The sequence below is a fragment of the Heptranchias perlo genome, chromosome 18, assembly GCF_035084215.1.
Source record: "Heptranchias perlo isolate sHepPer1 chromosome 18, sHepPer1.hap1, whole genome shotgun sequence".
NCBI lineage: Eukaryota > Metazoa > Chordata > Chondrichthyes > Hexanchiformes > Hexanchidae > Heptranchias > Heptranchias perlo.
In genome coordinates, this window is record NC_090342.1 from 21,077,145 (window position 1) to 21,097,983 (window position 20,839).

The window sequence follows — 20,839 nt, forward strand, 5'->3', positions numbered from 1 at the left end:
TTGGCCATCAAGTTCAGGGGATCTGTTGGCTTTTAGTTCCATTAGTTTGTCTAGTACTTTTTCCTCTACTGATATTAATTGTTTTAAGTTCCTCACTCTCATTAGCCCCTTGGTTCCCCATTATTTGTGGTATGCTTTTTGTGTCTTCTACTGTGAAGACAGATACAAAATATTGATTAACATCTCTGCCATTTCTTCATTTCCTATTATAATTTCTCCTGTCTCAGCCTCAAAGGGACCATCGTTTACTTTTGCTGCTCTCTTCTTTTTTACATAGTTATAGTCAATTAAAATCAGGTGTGCACAAGAGGCAAGAATTGGAGAAGCGCAGAGATCTCAGAGGGTTTTAGGGCTGGAGAAGGTTAGAGAGATAGGGAGGGGCGAGGCCATGGAGGGATTTGAAAACAAGGATGAGAATTTTAAAATCGAGGCATTCCTGGACCTGGATCCAACGTAGGTCAGCGAGCACAGGGGTGACAGGTGAACAGGACTTGGTGCGAGTTAGGATACGGGCAGTAGAATTTTGGATGGGCTCAAGTTTTTGGAGGGTGGAAGTTGGAAGGTTGGCCAGGACAGCATTGGAATAGTCAAGTCTAGAGGTAACAAAGGCATGGATGGGGGTTTCAGCAGCAAATGAGCTGAGACAGGGGCGAAGATGGGTGATGTTACGGAGGTGGAAGTAGGCGAACTTGGTGATGGAGAGGATGAGTTTCAGGGCTGAAGACATTGTACTGTGCAGATAGGCACATATAGATTATTAAATAAATCTCAGTGGACAATATTGTGCTTAAAGGGTTGTTAGGACAGGCTTTTGATCACAGCAGGGAGTAGTGTAAGAAAGGAGATTGCTGTAATATAAAAGGCAATAGGTTGCAATAGAGCATACGTCGAAGGTTTTGCACAACAAAGCTATGGTTTGGGAAAAACAATGATAAGAAGTAACAGTATGGCATGAAAAGGCATGAGGCTCCTCATCCCTATCTGGTAATCTGTTCAAAGAACTGGGAGTTGTAAGACATCAGATAGTGTTGCATCCAGCAAGAAGCAGATCATGAAAGCAAATGATATAAGAACAGATGCCATGTTTTACTCCATAGGAAAGCCTTCAAGACCAGGTAGCATGAACAGGCTTGGAGAAGCCATTTTCACGGTTCCTCACCAAATCTTATGCACGTGGGTATTAGATGTAAGGATGATGTGCATTGCTCTGTATGGGGTGCGAAGATTAATGTTTTATAACAATAATAAATGAAGTTGATTCTCAGACATATTGCTGTCTCTAGCTTTTCGAATCTGTTAAAAGGATAAGGAAGGAATTCACCATCATGTGTATGCAGCATAAATGGTATACTCTGCTTCTCTCAGCTGTATTCTGCTATCTGCAAGTATTAGATTCAATAAGCTTGTGATGAAAATGTTACAGGCATTTTAACTGGCTAATCAGCTCATGTAAATGGCCAATAGTATGGCCTCTTCTTTTTAATGGCCATGCAGTAGTCAATAATATCATGAGCTGACTAGCTAATGAAAAGCTCCCTTTGCGTTCTACGTGCTTTTTGAATATTCAGTCGTCTATCCTCCAACCTGCACTTCTCAAAAGGGTGGCAGCCACTTTGGGAAAAGAAGCAGCATTGCAAACAGGAGCAGCAGCATCAGGGTATGATCAGCAGGAGGAGGAGGATGATGATCAGGGGCAGATTTGGCAGTGGCAGTACCAGTGAGAACATGATTGGCAGCAGCAAAACAGCAGATGGGATGAGAAACGTGGGACTTGATCAAAGGCTGCAATAGGGGCCCGCAAGGCTTGCAGTTGGCTTATGGGCTACATAATGACTATATCTGATCTAAAGGTGTGGTAACTGTGATCATTTATATAACTGTACCTGTCAGCTGGTCCCCCAGCTCTGACATAAGTTATTACAATCGGGCGAGATCTATTTCTGTCTTCATGAGTTCCTCCTGAAAAAAAAACAAAAATATTAAACAATATTCATTCTTCTGCTCTCCAACTGATTAATGTACTGCCCGGTGTGGAAACAGAGCCGTACTGACCCAGAAGGTCCCATGGTCAATACCCAGTCTGTATGGAGTTAGCTAGGTGATGGTAAGGGAGCTAACAATTGTCCTCAGCATTTCAGGGAGGGGAAAAAAATTGCTCATGCATGCATGTTGGGCAAAGCCAAGATCAGGCTAGCCCGTAATGGCCTCCTAAGATTGAATAACTTGTAGGCACTCATTATCTAGGCTCACAGATGAAGAATGCTCAATTGAGCAAATTACTGATGGATGATTGATGGCTGTGGAACTGTACCACAGAAAGCAGTCAATGCCTTCAGAAGAGAAACTTGAGGGGGAAAAATATCCAATCTCACTGTAAATAACTCAACTACACTTGGACCAGTAGAAACCAATATGTCAATTCACTGCCCCAAAGGACTACATATGTCATAGACTAATTAGCAGGGCACAAAGTTTACAGTAGCTCAATAGAATCAGGCTATTAATGTGTTAGTTAAGGTACTGAAGGGTGAAGCCTGCTTTTACTATGTTTAAACAGACCAGATATATTTTGTTAGGTTCTTCAGAAGACAAAACTTTGGTTCTGCTCTCCACTGAATAAGACTATGGAGAAATCTTCCCCTTGTTATCAACTGGAGATAATAGCAGACATATCTCTTCAAATATAATTCAATAGCACCCAGCCACTTTGCTGTAGACTTCAGTAGGTGTAGACTGATAAATGGCAGCCAAGCTTTAGCTGTTCATTGTAGACATAATTATGGTTATGAAACAATTTTGGAGAGATCCCCTCATGGCTCATTGGTAAATGCTCTGTGTGATGTAGGCTAAGCCCTACTGACCATGGTACCAAGTTCATTTCCTCATCTGTATTGAGATAATGGATCTCATCCAAAGCTACAAAAAGGGCTCTATAACTGGCCTCAGTGTTCCAGGCTTGAGAGGGGAAAACACAGCCAGGGTTCCTATTTCTGACCTCTATCCAATGGCTGTTGCTGGATCTTGTAGATATTGCTAATGTTTTATAGGAATTATTGCTTTGTGTGTAAGAGAATTTTTCAAACTGTACTTCAAACAATTTTACTGTATTAAAAGTGGACAAGAAATTATGCCGACTTGTGCAAAACTCATTTGAAATGAGGAAAAACTAGATTATAATGACTTTTTAGGTCTGCTGGTACCAATTACAGCTACAGCTAACATATGAATGCTGTTATTTTCTAGAACTATGCTGACTTTTTGCCACAACCCCATCATACTATGCTATTTTTATAATATCAAATTGACTGAGTCAGTCCCATCTGGTTTTCTTGGCGCCACAACTCAAAATAGTGACTTCTTTAACATGTTGTCATGACAACAGCCTCATTCTGCACTGAGTAGGGAGTAAACATCAGAAGTCATACCAAATACTGTAAAAATCTGGTGTAACAACGCCCAGGAACTTCTGATAGCAAAAAAGTAGGCAAGTAAAACTGGAGAAACCTACTCCCCATTTTCACAGCAACAAATCAGAGGGCAATTTCATATTCGACACAATACACTTCCTTTACAGTGAGGATCACAGGGGAGAAAGAGAGAGAATTGAATTCAATTTATGTTTAAGTCAAAGAATTCTGGAATGTGCAATCTATAAATAAAGGGAATATCAAATGGTGGCATAGTTTGACCCAGATACCCTTCTGAAACATTTTTTTTAAGCAAAACATATTATGCATACTATTGAATGGATTTTGCATCAAGAATGCCCCCATGTCCATTTAATCGTTAATAGAAACGGGGAACAAAAAAAAACTAGCTTACGTTGTGAACGTATTATTCAAAAGGAAAGGAGTGCTTACTGCCACTGAATCAAACATCAATTGAAAGCTGAAATCATACAAATTGCATGACACCATTAAGTCTATAGATATCCTCACCTCTAATCACAAATCCAAAGGTATTGCCTTCTTTGTGCAAAGTCACTTCCACAGTTTTGAGAATAATACCTGACCCTTGCACAGCTAGAAAGGAGAATAAAGAACTGGTTAGTCAGAATCATTGGGAAGTGGATTCAACACTAATATGCAGGCCAAAACCAAAGCTGATCATTTGAAAAAGAACATATAGTTGTGGTCCATTCATTCATTCCCTTTGATTTTTAGGGATCTTTGGGAGCCCTTGCTCTGAGCAAATTGCCTGCCACTTTTGCATACATAACAATGAATGCAATTCAAAAGTGATTCATTGGTTGGAAAGTGTTTCAGGTATCCAGAGGACAAAATACTTAAAAAAAAACTATAGTTTGTAGCCGTACAGGGATTGTGAAGTGGGAGGAACCACATATTTCTGCTGCAATGCTGTGCCATCAAAATATTTGGAGTGCAATTTAGCTGTAAAGCAGTCCTTGGATTAGATACTATTATTGGATTAGATACTATTATTTAAAATAATAGTATGACACCAGTCGCTCAATTGGGTCTCAAATTACATTTAAGCAAATGGGTTTCTTTTTCAAACTGTATTTTGTGAAGTCCAGATATGCTACATGCCCATGATAAAATCCTGGTTTCATTTCTTTTTATAGATTTGAACAAGACAAGATATATCTGACAACACAGCATAAAAAGCAACATGAAAAAGTCAGGAGTCAATGTGACTTGAACATCTCCACCCCATCTCTCGATAATGCTAAAGATCTAACTGGTGGATGTCTAACCCAGAAAGATGCAAGAGGAGCATGCTAAAGTAACCGCTTTACTGATGAAAAAAGTGAACAAAAACAAGTAAATTGGGGACAGCAGCATCAGAGGTTACAGGTCTCCACTTCAGTGATATACTCTCAGACCTGAGCACCAATATAAAAGTGCTACTAGAATGTACAGGGGAGGGGGAACGATGGAAGTGAAAACATTGTGTAATATGTACAGCAGTAATTGTATTCAAAGGACTTAAACAAACTATAATTATGGTAAACAACATTGTCTTTAAATATATTTGTATGACAGGGCAAATTTAGCATGAATTTAATGGAAATGGATGTTTTAAGTGGACTTCTCTTCATTGACCTAGGAAATTACTTTTTAAATAAGGGCTGGGGAGAAATTGGTTACAGTGCACTCCACACTTAGCATATGTAAAGATACCAGGAACAGTTTTAAATGTCTCAATTTGAATGCAATGCAATTATGGTAATATCTCGTTTAAAAAAAGTGGATTACTCATTTATATGTGGGAATTATGCAATTTGGGTAATTAAAATTGGACTAGAATATTTCCTGAGTCAGCCAGCATTTCAGAGCTAAGTGAATAGAGTCAAATACAAAGTCAGTTGCAGCCACAAGTACAGAGTGCAACTTGTTAAAGTACAGACTGACTAATCCCAGCAAATACAGATTGACTAATTTAACCTGCCGCAGAAGGCTACAAGTAGGAGCAAATAACTGAGCACCCAAATCCTCAACCGTAATCCTATTAGACTGTCTCCACTTTCGCAATGGCTGATGCAATGATTTTAGTTTGGAATATACTGTGCTATGGACAACCAATGAATCACTTTTGAATTCATTGTTATTATGTACACACACAAGGGTACTCAGCCCATCAAATTTAAAGTCTCTAAACAGCCTTGCCCTGCCTTAAACCTGGTGTAACACCGTCACAGCAATTAATAAGTAAATCATGTACTGAATGTACATTTGCACAAAACAGACTTTTTAGTGTGGCAAATAGGTGTTGGCCTATGCAATATTTCCACTAATGGAACATTTCAGTACATTAAAAGGCACTGTGGAAGTCTAAATTGTTGTTATGCTACAAACTGCGTTAAAAGCATGATCTGAGATACAAAACCAGAAATCTTCTGCACTGGTTGACTGTGGTGACAGGGAACGTCAAGTAGGTGCATTTATGGTTGTTTAGCCAAGGAGTAGAGCTTTTTTCATTCTTTACCACTTGAATTCAATATTTACTGGGAATCAGTGTTCAAATTAATTTGGGCTAAGGTGGATTTGGCTGTTTAAAATTCAGATGGGCCAGAAAAAAAGTGTGTGTGTGAGTAGAAGAGATGGTTTTGAACTCTTCAAACAAATTTGGATGTATGACTTATTAATCCATCAATCAGGGAACTCAGACCTATATGCTACATGAATCCATACCCTATCAGACCATAGGGAATTCAAGACACATTCTTAACTTGGGCGGCTATCCTATTTGGCTGCTCCAAATAATCTGAATTGGGCAAAGTTAGCACCTTCCCAAATACTGGTGCAACTCAGATCAATTTGAATGCAGCAAACTATTGATTATTTATACCCAATGTTTATATTTCACTGATATATGGACAATATGGATCAACCTTTACCTGGCTTTTATCAATTTCCATGTCTAAATGTCCCTATATATTTCACTAGATGCACAATTGGTTTCAATCTGGATGATTTATTTACTCACTTTTTTCCCTCCTGAACACGTTAACCTCTTAATGAGTTATGGTTCCACTAGCATCGAATGCCCGCCAATACCTTGCTGAAGTGGCCTCACGCGTGAGTCCTGACAATGAGTCTCGGCAAATACTTTAACTGTGGAGGCATCACAGCTGAGTTCAATCCTGTCCTCATCCAATGACAACACAATTGCACTTCCAGGAGCTGCTGGATAGTTATCAGGAGCAGGAACCAATTTTCATCTCTAAAACTAGGGGAACCATATCCAATTGTAATGGCCCTGGCTAGAAAAGCTAACTCAGCGCTATCTCTTAGTTAGTGCACCTTGAGAAATGGCTTCTCTTCTCCTCCTACACTGCTACCTGTGGAGACCTCCAAGGATCAGTCATTGGCATCTGCCTCTTCCTCATCTACATGCTCCCCCTTGGCGACAACATTCAAAGACATATACACTGATAACAGCCAGCTCTACCTCGCCATCAGCTCTCTCGATTACTCCACTGACTCCGTGTTATCAAACTGCTTGTCCGATATCCAGTCTTGGATGCATCGTAATTTCCTCCAGTTAAATACTGGGAAAACTGAGTCCATCGTCTTCAGCCCCCGTCACAAACTCCGAACCTTCACCATCTATTCCATCCTTCTCCCCAGCCGCTGTCTCAGGCAGAACCCGATACTGTGATGTCCTATTCAACCTCAAGCTGAGCTTCCGACTCCATCACAAAGGCCGCCTCCTTCCTCCTCTGTACAATCACCTGCCTCCACCCTTGTTTAAGCCCATCTGTCGCTGAAACACTTGGCCCATGTCTTTGTCATCTGCAGACTTGACTATTCCAATGCTCTCCTGGGCAGCCTTCCATTCTCTACCCTACCTAAACCTCAGCTAATGTAAAACTTTGTTGCCTGCATCCTATCCCGCACCATGTCCTGCACACCCATCACCCGTCCTTCTTGACCTTAATTGGCACCTAGTTGCCCAATGCCTCAAATTTATGTTTAATTCCCTCCGTATCTTTGTAACCTCCTCCAGTCCTACGACTTACCGAACTCTAAATTTCTCTGACTCTGGCCTATTGTGTATTTCCCAACTTTCATCCCACCACTGGCGGCCGTGCCTTCAGTCACCTGGGCCCCACGGTCTGGAATTTCTTTCCTAAGCTCCTCTGTCTCTCCACCTCCCTCTCCTCTTCCAAGGACCTCCTTAAAACTTGCCTCTTTGACCAAGCTTTCAGTTATCCCTCCTAAAATTTCCTTCTGTGTCTCGGCATCCATTTTTGTCTGATTATGTCTCTGCGAAGTGCCTTGGGATATTTTTCTACATCAACGCCACTATGTGAATACAAGCTTTAGTTGTTATTTTTGAGGGCAAGAAATTTCTTCAATCAAGAAAAAGAAAAGCATGTGTTTAATCTAAATCTCCAGATCAATAGAAAACCAGCTGCTATCAGAATAAGTGGATGTTCAAAAACGTATGTGTGCATTGGATTCATATGGACTAACAGCTTGGTTTCATATTGCCATCTTTCCAAATTGAAGTAGGTATTAACATCTCCAAAATCAGCAGTATTCATATTGATCCACCAAAGCGTATCATGATGTTCACCTGAGTCAATCATTTTTCTTGCAAGCGCTCAGAGAATGTTCCTTGGTATATTGTACCATTATTTAATTTATACACAATCATATTTTCTACCATTGTGGACACAGCACTATGTCAACACAGAGAACTTCTATAAACACTGCATAACAAATCTTACAGGACTAACAAATGTGTATTGCAGAGAGAATCTTTTATAACACATAAGTGTACGAGGAGTTAATTACTCCTTGTGAAAGCAATTTTTCTGTGCATACTTTCCTCCCATTGTAAGGAAGTAGCTAATAGTTTATTCAAATAAAAAACTTGCAAAAAATTCTACACTAAAATAAGAAAAATAATTATAAGCTTGTAGAAAAAAACCTTCCGATTAGTTTGGACTTTGACCACTTGTGAATCAGACACACAGCATCTTCAGACCACCACAGAAAGCAATCTTATAAAATAGCATTGTACATATGTTGTTGTGCTACACGTGTAGGGAGGAAGTTTTCTCTCCATCCTATTTTATATAGTTTTGTCTCTCATATTGTTTTTAGGGTCGCAAACAGCAAACATCTTTCTCTAAATGAAGATAAAGACTACACAAATATTTTCTAGGAGCAATTAGTGATGGTTTTAAGACAACTACCAGGAGAAGAGTGAGAGTGAGAACAGTACAGGTTGGCTGACCCTCTCATTCATCCTGATTTAGGAAGCAGTTCAGCTTCGCTTGCACATCCCTCAGATGACTCGGTTATGACGACAAACTATAGGAGTGATTTCATGATCCAGTTTTGCCAGTGGGGAAGCTACTCACAGGACATACGGGTGGGAGATAGGACGACAACATAGTAGCCCTGATTATCTGACTGGAAATTCCCATGCGCATGGCTTCTGCTGGAAGTTCAAGATTGTCGCACTGTAACCTCTCAGTGAGAAGGTTAGGGGTTCAAGCCACACTCTGGGAATTCAGCACATGCATTAGACTAACAAACCAGTGCAGTATTAAGGGAGTGCTGCACAATCTTTTGGATGAGGTTTTAAACCGATGCCCTGCCTGCCCATTCCGGTGGTTAACGATCCATGGCACAATTTGAAGAGGAGCAAGGAGTTCACCCAGTGTTCTGGCCAACATTCCTCCTTCAAATAATAACACTAAAAAAAACATCAATAATTCATTTCATTGCTGTTTGTTTCGTCTTACTGTGCACAAATTGGCTGCCATGTTTTCCTACATAACAAAAGTGACTTCATTTCAATTTAATTCATTGTATGTAAAATGCTTGAAATGTTTCTGGGAACGTTATATGGTGCTATGCATAAATGCAGTTCTTTCCTCTATAAATCAAAAGGAACTTGCAAATCCCAATCCTACCAAAATTCTGAACTTTTAAAAATAACCTCATTTGGCTCAATTTGGTTGGCTTCAAATTCCAAATTTGGTTGAGAGCTCATCCCCAATTATGATATCAATAAATATATGCACACTGGCAGCAAATCAATTCTCATATGTTTTGTTTTAATTTTGTGGGATTGTTAATTGATTTTAAAGGTATCCTGGTTTACCTGCTTCTAAACGGAATTCTCAAAATACTGAGAATATTAGTGTAAAGTTCAGTTTAAAATATTAATTTATATTTCAAATATTAATGTTAGAAAAGGGTTTTTAATGTAATTGAACTGACTCAGCTCCCCTGCTAAATGCATCAGAGGTGGATTAAAATAAATGTCTTTTTAACAGTCATGTTCAGATTTCAAATTCGATAAACTTTATTACTTAAGTCAAGTTTTTCCAATGAAAGATACTGTACGAATTTTAATTTAGAAGATACTTACAAACAGGGGGGAGTTCATATTCCACCTCAAGGACCACTCTCTCACCAACATTCTTCAGGAGACTGATGATCTCATCATGCCTGAATTTTGTTAGGTTGATTCCATTGACTGATTTGATGTAGTCTCCAATATTTAACTGATCACTTCTGCAAGAGAATGGCATAGCACATCACCAGGCTAGCCTGCATCATGCCTCAGACAAGGCAAAGTGGTATACAATTGGCCCAAGTACAACTGTACCGTTAACCTCTTCATTAAAAAATAATTCCTAAAATGCCTAGTGCATTTTCACTGAAAATACTATTAAACTCCTAAAATCCTTAAGAGTAACCAAGTTAAATCAGTTAAACTATCACACAATTAAAATGCTCAAGAAGAGGGATCTCTGAATCCAACTGAAATATCAAGACAGTCCTTCGATGCTCTGTCATTAATAAATCTTTGCTGCTGCTATTTTTGAAAGTACTATTTTGCTCCACTTTCACCAAATTGATTGTTTCTTGAAGAAACAAAGTCCTGACAACAATGTCTGAGATTTAAAAAAAATATACACCAAGGAGCTTGCACCTAAAACATTTGGGGCTGATTTTAACCCCATCCGCCTGGCAGAAACCGGGCGGGTGGGCCGGTTAAAATGGCGCAAGTTAGTTACCTGCCCACAGTATGTACTGGTTTTGTATCGTACCAATACTTCTTTGAATACTTCCCACTGTTCGTCTGGAAGTTTACCCATTAACAGTTCAGCCCAATTTACTGCAGCCAATTTATTTCTCATCACTTCAAAGTTTGCCACACTTAAATTTAAAACTTTGGTTTTTGACTCTCCCTCTCAAACCTAATATCAAATTCAATCATATTATAGTCATTATTTGCAAGATGTTTCATTACCGTCAAATTGTTAACTAATTCTGGTTTGCTATTCAGTACTAAGTCCAGTTTGGCCTGTTCCCTGGTCGGTTCTAAAACAATGTTCTAGAAAACTGTCCAAAATACTTTCTAGAAATTCACTGCCATTACTACCTGAGCTGTTCTGCTTCTATGTGAAAATTAAAATCTCCCATTATAACCACATTGTCTTTACTACATGCTTTGTTATTTACTTTGCTTAATTGAAACTATTGGATAATTCAAATTATTTTAGGGCATAAACGATTTTGAATTACCAGGAGACCATATTATTAACAGTTTTGAAATCTAACAAAAACAATGATTTTATGCAGTCTATCACCAGAACAATGAATTTAATTTATTGTTTCTCAAATCAGCAAGAATTATTGTAAGCTAAAAATGACTGGTATTCCCTCATCTCCCTTCAAAAATTTGGCACATTTACAAAGCGGTTGTATTTTCACAGCTCCCATCTCCTAGTGGTGGAAATGTAAGAAAGGGAAAACATTTCAGATGAAGAAAAGATTGAGAAGCACACACCACAAATGTTTTAAGAATTCTCTGCACAAGGGCTATATGAACCCAGTAAAATACTCTCAGCTGTAATCTCTCATCATTCTTTGGTCGTATGTCACAGTTAGCTTTGGTTACCTCGCAGCAATTCCTCCAGGTCGAAGGTTCGATACTCTTGGTTTCCCTTCCTTGTCTATTCCACCTGATACTGTGAGCCCCAGGGTGCTGCCTTCTTTTTTCATCAACTCTACTATAGTTTGACCTTTGAATTCCTCTGCGGATAGAACACATCAACAGTTTAATAATAAAAGGAAACACAAGTTTATTAAAAACCATTTCAGAAAATAGAATGAACAACACATGAAACAACTGTTCTACACTTCAGAATCTTCAATTCACACTCAAAAATGTTTCTTTTTTCCCTCCCTCACCAATTTTCTCCTCTCCTGAAGATGTTGACTCTTCACTAGGGAACTGTTCCATGGATACCTTTCCTAAGTGGTCATTTTGCACATGTGAGCCTAGACAGTAGGTGCCAGCAGGCTATGGGGAAGGGAGAAGCCCAATCCTGTCTTCACCTGAAATCTGTACGTTCACTTCCACTTGGGGTTGCTAGACAACAGGAACAGAAACCCTGGCCAATTTTCACCTCTGTAACCTTGGGGCACTAAACCCAACTGTTGCAGCCGATGAAACCAGCTCAGACCAGGAATCAAATCTGGCAGATTCCTGACCTGTGTAGCTCAGCTCCTCACTGGTTAAACTTGCTGAACCAACAGGAGATGAAGTGATAGAATTTCAACATTTAATGACTCAGAGATGATTAACAGAATAACAGTGTGGTTAACTAGTAACAAATAATAGAACTATCGTTGAAGCAGGTTCATTTTTAGAATTAAAAAACTGTTTTATGCACCAGTAAAGGTGTCCGTTAGCACATTATTTGATCTACAATCAAAAAAGATCTTGCTATAATTTAAATATCCTAAACGATTTCCTCTATTCAAAATGTTAAGAGTAAACAACCATTACAGAGGTATCCACTGTACAGTTATGCTCTCTGGTTCAATGTAAAAGCTTAGACTCCGAGAATGTTGAAACAAGGACTGTTAAGAGTTGTAATTAGTGAAATAGAATGGTATGCGAGTATGCTGCCTACATCTATCTACACTGTGCAGTGCATTAGTCTATGAGTGAATGCATCTGACTTCAATAGATCAACAGTTCTGGGAGCTGAGGAGAAAATGTTACTGTCAAACAAATAAAGAGAGTAGTAAGTGATCTGTTTGTATCTGAGGCTGAAGTGAGATAGAATTGCACGTATTACAAAGCAAGCCAGCAGATCTAAAAAGTTCCAGTCACACCCACATTTACAATCCACGACAGACTGTTCGCATGTGTGGCCTCTTGTTCCAATTACCATTCCCTTTCTCTAATTATGTCATTTACTTCTCCTTGCCAGCAGCATCGCCCTTGTTCTTTGGCACTATTCTGTACATTCACCTAGAATCAGTTAATACCATTGTAAATAGTTAATGTTATAGTAAATAGGCATAAAGGCGACACAGCTTTTCACCAGGCACACCACTCTCCTATATTCGGCAGGAGTTTCACTCTCAAGTCTTCATGCTTTAGACCTCAGTCTCAAACTTACACTATATTCAGTGAAAGCTTGATTTGCCTTCCGCAATCAGGGTTTATCCACCATTCATAGCAACAATGCAAGCCCTCTATTAGAATTATGGAGTTATTAGTTTTAATCGGGAAAGGAACAGATTAGTGTGCAGCTACACAGAATATTAAAAAGGTGGCCACACAAGTAGATAAGACCATAAAAACTGAATCCTTGGTTTTCTATCTAGAGGCATAGAATATAAAAGAATGGAGGTGATATTGATCCTCAAAAAACCTCAATTTTGGCCATAGTTGGGAGTATTGTGCACAGTTTTGGCCACCCAATTATGGGAAGGAGATAAAGCAATGAAAGAGGTGCGGTGTATACTCACTGAGGTGTTGCTGGGATGAGGTGCTACAGTTATGAAGACTTGAGACGGTAGGGCTTTTTTTCACCAAAACTGGCAAGATTAAAGATGATCTGAGAGAGATCTTTAAAATTATGAAGGGTTATGAAAATAGTGATAAATTGTTTCCACTGGTAACAAAAGGACAAAAATCTCAGAACAATCTCAAAATGAATTAAATGGGAGGTGAGAATTTTTTTTTTAAAACACACAGTTAAAATGTGGAATTCTCCGTTGCAAATTCATTTAAAAGGGAATTAGAAAGTTGCTTGAAAAAGAGGAATATTAAAGGGCAAGAGGAATGAGGACAGTTAGATAAGCTGTTTCATGTGGAGAGAAACACCAATGTGCTGAATTCCCTGTTTCTCTGCTGTAACATTCTATAATCCCAGGAGGTGCAGCTCACTTGCTCTAATGAAAGCTGAAGAATATCTGTAATTTGAAGCAGTCACACCAGCAGTAATAGGAGAGCAAACTCAGATTAAAGCATAGACTAGACGTTCCTTGTGACCCATACAGCCTGTTGCTTTTAACCTGTTTATATTTTTGACGTGAGGCCATGCCTCAGGTTTACAGCCATAATTCATGACTAAAGATTTGTCCACTGTTGACGGCTCCGCTTCTCATAGCAGTCACATTGTTAATGTTTCGTCCCTTTTTCTCTTTCTCCTATCTCCCGAAACAGCCAGCAGTAAGGCATCCATTTATAACACAGATAAAAGTATCCACAGGCTGCTACTACAGCAATATATAATTGTTATGATTAATTAGATCAGAATGAATGTTCTGGTCTGAGGAAATCATTAGTCTGTCAATAAGAAAAGCCAATAAAACAACTGGATTGTCCTTCTGGAAACGTCAGCAGCTGATAAAATAAAACTCTGCAATGTGTGGAGAGGCTTTATGTGAAAATGAACAAAAATAGAAAGCCTTGCAATGGAACCACATTAGAATGGTGTTTTTGGGCATTTTACAGATAGTGTGTTATGGATTATGTGTTAGTGACTGTGCATTATATAAAGTTTTTTTTAAATCAACAAAGTATCCATAAACCATGACCAGGAAATTCCTTGGAGCTACTCCCGTTCCGCCAGCATTATTTCGCTGGAAGTGAAATGGCAATCTGTTCATGTGCATCAACGGGGTTCCTACCACACTTCTGGCGAAGTAATGCCTGCAAAGCGGGAACAGCTCTAAGGAATTTCCTGGTATACGTGTGTTGAATAAGAGGTATTAGTATATTAGCATGCATGCCAATATTGTACTTGGCCATGATAATATCTGCAACATAATAGAGGACATATGTTAGGCACCCAGCAGATAACATATTTAATTGACAAACAGACCAAATTTGTTTCCGCTATACCATGATATAAGTATAGGTATATATAGATAGCATATATAGAATATATATATTGTATATTCTATGAAGGATCTAAAGATTTATTTTAAGTGCAGCTTCATCGCGTAGCAAGCTTAAAGCTCAATTAAACCATTTTCAGAACAATGGCGTGGGAAGAGTAGATGGTGGGAAAGAAGGGATTCTCTTTTTTGGAAAGTAGGTGTAGGGGCTGGCTACATCTAGTGGAAGTACCAGAATCATTGGTGCTACACTCAGTCGAATGCTGCCTATGTGTCACCCCACCTATGGCTTTCAGCTCATGTCCAAGCTTGGATCAGGGCTACGATGAAGTCAAGAGATGTAATGCTCTGGCAGAACCTGAGCTGAGCATCAGTAAGCAGGTTATTACTAAGTAGGTGTCGCTTAATGGTACTACTATAATGATGAATCCTTCCATACTTTACTGATGATTGGCATGAGGCTGTTAGGACGGTCATTGGCCAGGTTAGATTCATCCTGTATTTTGTGGGTAGAACATAACTCTGCAATCTTCCACATTGTCAGTTGGACGTCAGTGCATTAGCTGTACTGGAACAGCCTGGCTATGGGAGCGGCTATGCTTGTGCACAGGTATGCAGCATTACAGCTGGGACACTACCAGGTTCCATAGCCGTGGCTTTGTCCAGTGCATGCAGCCACTTCTTAATTTCATATGAAGTGAACTAAGTTGGCTGGACATAGGCATCTACAATAGTGGAGGCCAAGTAGGATCACCCACTTGGCACTTTTGGCTGAAGACACTTGCAAACACTTTAGCCTTGTTACTTGCACTCCCATGGCTGGCTCTACCATGGTGGAGAATAGCAATGTTTATGGAGCCTCTTTCTCCTCTTGTTAGTTGCCTGGTTATCCACCACCATTCTTGACTGGATGTGGTAGGGCTGCAAATTTGTACTCTCAACCTTGAGTCGTTAATCCAGTACCATAACCATTAGGCTATTATACCAAAGTACTTGCTTTCTATCTTAATACAGTAAAATTCTTTAAATGATTTTAATCAAAAATATTACAGCGCAACCTTAACATTATTTAACTGCCAACATAAATGTCAGCGCAAAATAATTAAATGATCAAAAATGGGAATGTTTTCCAATGGCAGCTTTTACGATTGAGAAGCATTCTTTGTACTGGTAATTGTTCTAATATCCATCAATCAACTGCATTATTCACTCCCAGGGGTGCAATGAACATCAAATCAACATGTGGCACAGAAAGATTTTTTAGACAAGTGCAATCATTTTGCATGAGCTAAACTGACTGATGCAAGTTTATCACGTTTTAACAACCTTCAGTGTAGATCACAAAGGATTTAAGTGTGATAAAGTACAGGACTGTAAATGTAAATGTTTCTGCTGTGTAACTAGAAGGGACGGGGCAACAAACTGCACCACTTATTGCATTTGTCTGATCTATATTTGTAATCAGCTGGTCCCAGGTGCACTGCTGCAATCAGTCGTTAGGGCAGTTCAGACTATGCCACATTTTCAACAATTTTTAGTGTTTGGTTACAGAAAACTGCAAATGATGGAAGACCGACTTCCTGCAGTCTGAGGAACTACCTTATCATTTATTGTAGCTCAGTTTTAATGTGCATGCTACCAAATCATACGTCTATGTTTGGTGAGATTGGATTGGAGTCAGGATGGAAAGGGAAAGAAATGGTGACTCAAATGAACCGCACGCTTTAAACAAGGGATATGCGTATGTCACAAATTGCAAAGAAAAGTTCTTCATCAAAATGTTACAATTAAGATATTGCAGTAGGCCAACCAAATAACACTGTTTTAATGGAGGTTCTGCAGTGTTTCCCTGTGGAGGTAGAAGTGTCACTCTGACATTAGGCCACGCTGTAGTGTTTACAGAAGGAGATGGAGCAGTTACTGATGGATACCTGGGAGTCAGCGCTCAATGTAAGTAGCATTACATGGGGAGAGAGGAAACAGTTAAAAAATTGTTGCTTCATGCTCTCTGAAAATTACTGCATCTATGATTTATTTACATTCTATAAATAAATTTGAACTATGCAAATGCACATTACAGCCGGAAGCATGTTTACAGCAGGATAAAATTATCCTGCTTATTTCCATTCTTTTCCAAAGGTACCTACTGGAATTATAAAAGCAGTTGTAAAGAGTGAGTTCATGATTGTGCCACACATCAGGCACAGGAAATCTTCCCCAATGTTTCTAATGCTGGACCTTAAATAATTACACACAGCTATGTAGTTTAACATTCTTCCTAGTTTGTAATAATGTTTATATGTGTAATCCTGGTAACTAGGGCTTATTAACCATGAAGTGCAGTGCTGTATGAACCCCAACCTGCACAATCCATGAGTGTTTACGTTCTGCAAGTAATGTGCATTACCAGCCTTAGGAAACGCTCTGCCTCTCCATTCCCAAAACAAAATCTTTTTAGACAGCAAAGTAATGTACTGTATTAAAATGTAAGCTTCTGACAGTATGAGTGCTTTTCCTGATAACCAAAATTAAGCTCTTAGCATTGCAGGGTTCATTTTCAAAGTATGCTTTTATTGGCTTTCCATAAATAATTTTACACTGCTGACACAGTACTATAAACATGAAGCCCACAGCATGAGAATGCACATATATAGAGCAGCTGGATTCAGCCAGTATGCTATAAATATAGTCATATGGTTTGATCTGCATTAATGCAACTTTTTTCATCATACAGCCATTGCCACGTACAATGTGACCCATTAAGCTGCATTCTTGTTAAAATAAAAATATTTATCTTCAATGTCTGTATTTGGAATTATCAGCTTACGACTGTAAATTGTTAGGAAATCAAACGGCTGGTTCCATTAGTTATCATAAACAGGTTAAAGCTTTTTTTCAAAATTGCATCATTTTCTTTTTACAACAACAACTTGCATTTGTATGGTGCCTTTAACATAGTTGAATGGCCCAGGGCACTTCACAGACAAAAACTGACACCGAGACAAAGAAAGAGACATTAGGACAGGTGACTTAAAGCTTGGTCAATGAGGTAGGTTTTAAGAAGCATCAGAAGAGAGAAGTGGAAAGGTTTAGGGAGGGAACTCCAGAGTAGCTGGAATTCCTAGGCAGCTGAAGGCATGGCTGCCAATGAGGGGTGGGGGGGCGGGGAAAGGAATTTTTAGCTAATAAAGTTCTCTCGAGCGGTTATAAGCGGACTCCGTTAGACCTTTCAATAGATCTACATCAAGACAGATTATTACTCATCTATTGCAGAGAACGAGACATAAAAGGGAAGAATTTCCTTTAGTTTACTGCACAGCAGGGTGCTAAGAAATGCATTGCCAAAACTATCAGCAAACCTGAGACCCGTAGTCCATTGTTGATCTTTTCATTGGTATGCCAGAAATTATTGGTGGTGTAAACATGATTAGAATTCAAAGTACCCTCAACTACATGAATAATGCATCTATTTGCCATCTGCTGAGTACCCCAATAAATTTTTAACCTATACAGTATTCAGTTCACAGCAGCTGGATAAGAGTATCAGAGATTTCAGCACATTCAATAATTATGTTGTTTACAGCTTGTCCAAAACTAGTGTGCATTAATATCACTATCTGCCTCATAGTAGAAACAATCAGAATGATACAGCAAAGAAGGGGGCCATTCAGCCCATCGTGCCTCTGCCGGCTCTTTGGTAGAGCTATCTCTATTGCAGGGACTTTTGATACATTACTGCACAGCAATTCAGTAAAATCCATTTTATTCCTTATAAAGAGACAGAGACAGTGTGCGCATGCGGATTCTTACTTTCCAGCAGGAATCTGAATATTTACAAGGAATTGGAAGTATAGCTGATTTTTTCTCTCTAGATTGAAGATTCTGAGATTGAAGAGATCAGCTAACTAGTTACAATCCAGGTTTAAAGGAGACCCTTGTTAATGATATGTCTCGATACAACCCTATATAGTATGTTTGCCTATTGAGCAATCAGAAAGCCCAAGTTAACATCTCAACATTTGTCAGTGATCTTTTAAGGAAAAGAGTTTTCTGAAAAAACTGTTTTGGTTGTTCAACAGACTAAATCGAGTATAATGTGGCAAAGAGGAGGTGTGTCTGTCGCAGAAATCTGCACCAAAGGTAAGGAGTCTTATAGTTATTCCTAGAATCTATGAATAAATCGAGGCTCTATGATTCTGTTCCTCTCTAAACTTAGTTGCAATATTTACTTTAGATCTATAGAGGATTATCCGTGCAGAGCTCATGGAAGAAAAAAAATACAAAAAAAAATCACTATTTCTGATTAGTTGCTAGTGATCCTATCTTTCAGAATGTTGGGATGTTTGTCAAAGTAAACCACTGAATACAAACTGAGATCCTTTGAAGAGTAGACATGGTCATTACTGAAGAATGCCATATTTCAAATCTGTTTGTAGGCGATATGTAAGCACACTCTCCCAAAGGGGTACTTTTGAAAATGGTGCTGCACTGCAAAACAGATCACCAACATACAGATAAGACTTACCTGGGATACTTTGTCTTCTAACTGCCAAAGTGCCTTCAGAAGCTTTTGCTGGGTTTGTAGATTTGGCGTATGGTCCCTCATCTGTAAAATAAAAATATCGGATCTGTCTAAAAGAATTATAAAAAGGGTTTTGTTTTGGAGCCAAAATCATTCTGGCAACTACAACGCAGTATACTGACATGATCAGTCAACGAATCCTACAGCATTAACATGGACATGCCCAAACCACTAAGAGATCGATAAAATCAGCCATGCACTCTTGCTAATATTAGCCTATTAACATCAAAAAATGGCAGGTTTCACATTCAAGAGATCAGCAAATAAATGAGGGAAAAACACATTGCGTCAGAATTTATGGTAAGCGGTGAACGAACAGCACCTGCCATCCGTTAGACATGTCCTTGGCCCTTGGCCATATACTTTCCATGAGCTTTTGCACTAAAGGTTGCTGTAAGTTAGAGATCCAAATGGCACGGCGTCCTCTACAGGGCATCTGAGACCTGCGTGAACAGGGCAAGCAACTGTGTATCTCCTTAACCAATCAGATTGAAGAATCGTTAATGAACAGCACAGAGTCTGAACCAGGACGTGTCAGTTAGAATAGTGAATTCAATGTCAAATCAGGTACAGAAAGCAAAATAAAGAGAGGGCAAGAAAGAGTGGATTAAGAGAGAGAGATAAAAGACGCAGAAAGAAGTTTAAAAAAATGTTATTTAAATACCTTTAAAAAAATCTCCAACAACAATTAAAAGTTGAAGGAATGAGACTCCACACATGGAAAAGCTAATTTTCAGTACCAAAGAGGTGGTTTGGCAGTAATTAAGACTTATCACGCCGTTAAAAAGGTACTTAGACTGAAAAGGATAAGCCCTAACTTTCTGTGGCGAGTTTAGTTCGTATCTACCGCGCAAATACAGGAATTTCATGGGGTTCAATGTATTTGAATGGTGAGGCAGACGGCGAGATACCATTATCATGAAGCTGGCGATGGAATGGTACATCTTTGACAGCAACTTCCGGATTTTCGCATTTAACTGTGCATCAGCCCAAGCCTGAAGTTGCTGTTCGATTTGCACATAAATAACGGTGAGCGCCATTAGCCTCATCATTATTTTGACAGTAAATTCTGGGCCATTATCTAATGCCGAAGAAAATAGCAAGCAGCACTGCCCGCAACAAGGACCATTAAGGATAAGAGTCAATTCAAATTACATTGAGTACCACACCACTGTATTCAATAAAATGTAGCAATCTATTTAAATCCATATTTCAGTGGTCTGAAGACAGTAACAGAGAAATTGCTCATCTGTGAAGGAATATTTATCTACCCCAGACAGGGTACCCTTATTTTTCTAGTCTGGACCAATATATATATTTTGCTGTCTACAGATCAAATTAAAAATCAATTCACAGTTTTATTGAAGGTGGACTAAAACCATTATTTTTTTTGAAACTCACTCTTTAATGTGCATAATAGCAATAACATGGTGAGGTCTGAGGTAACCAGAACCAAATAAGCACTTCATCAAGTCCTGCATCCTTTTAACAGTAAGCACTGACAACTCATGCATTTATTAAGCCATGGATGAGTGCAGCTCCAACAACACTCAAGAAGCTCGACACCATCTAGGACAAAGCAGCCCGCTTGATTGGCACCACATCCACCAACCCA

The 20,839-nt window shown here is 39.0% G+C and overlaps 1 protein-coding gene across 7 annotated transcripts in view; it reads right to left on the reverse strand.

Annotated features, from left to right (window-relative positions):
- The window catches only part of grip1 (glutamate receptor interacting protein 1), a 284,071-nt gene that overhangs the window by 67,397 nt on the left and 195,835 nt on the right, over positions 1-20,839 (reverse strand). For 6 of the 7 annotated variants that reach the window (XM_067999485.1, XM_067999488.1, XM_067999489.1 and 3 more), the window contains exons 2-6: positions 19,168-19,248; positions 11,398-11,533; positions 9,859-10,004; positions 3,939-4,022; positions 1,884-1,959 (exon numbers count right to left, since the gene is read on the reverse strand). In XM_067999485.1, coding sequence (XP_067855586.1) covers positions 1,884-1,959; positions 3,939-4,022; positions 9,859-10,004; positions 11,398-11,533; positions 19,168-19,248 — 523 coding nt within the window. Of the gene's footprint in view, positions 1-1,883; positions 1,960-3,938; positions 4,023-9,858; positions 10,005-11,397; positions 11,534-11,690; positions 11,906-19,167; positions 19,249-20,839 lie in introns of those variants that run through there. The other variant, XM_067999487.1, reaches the window with a different exon arrangement.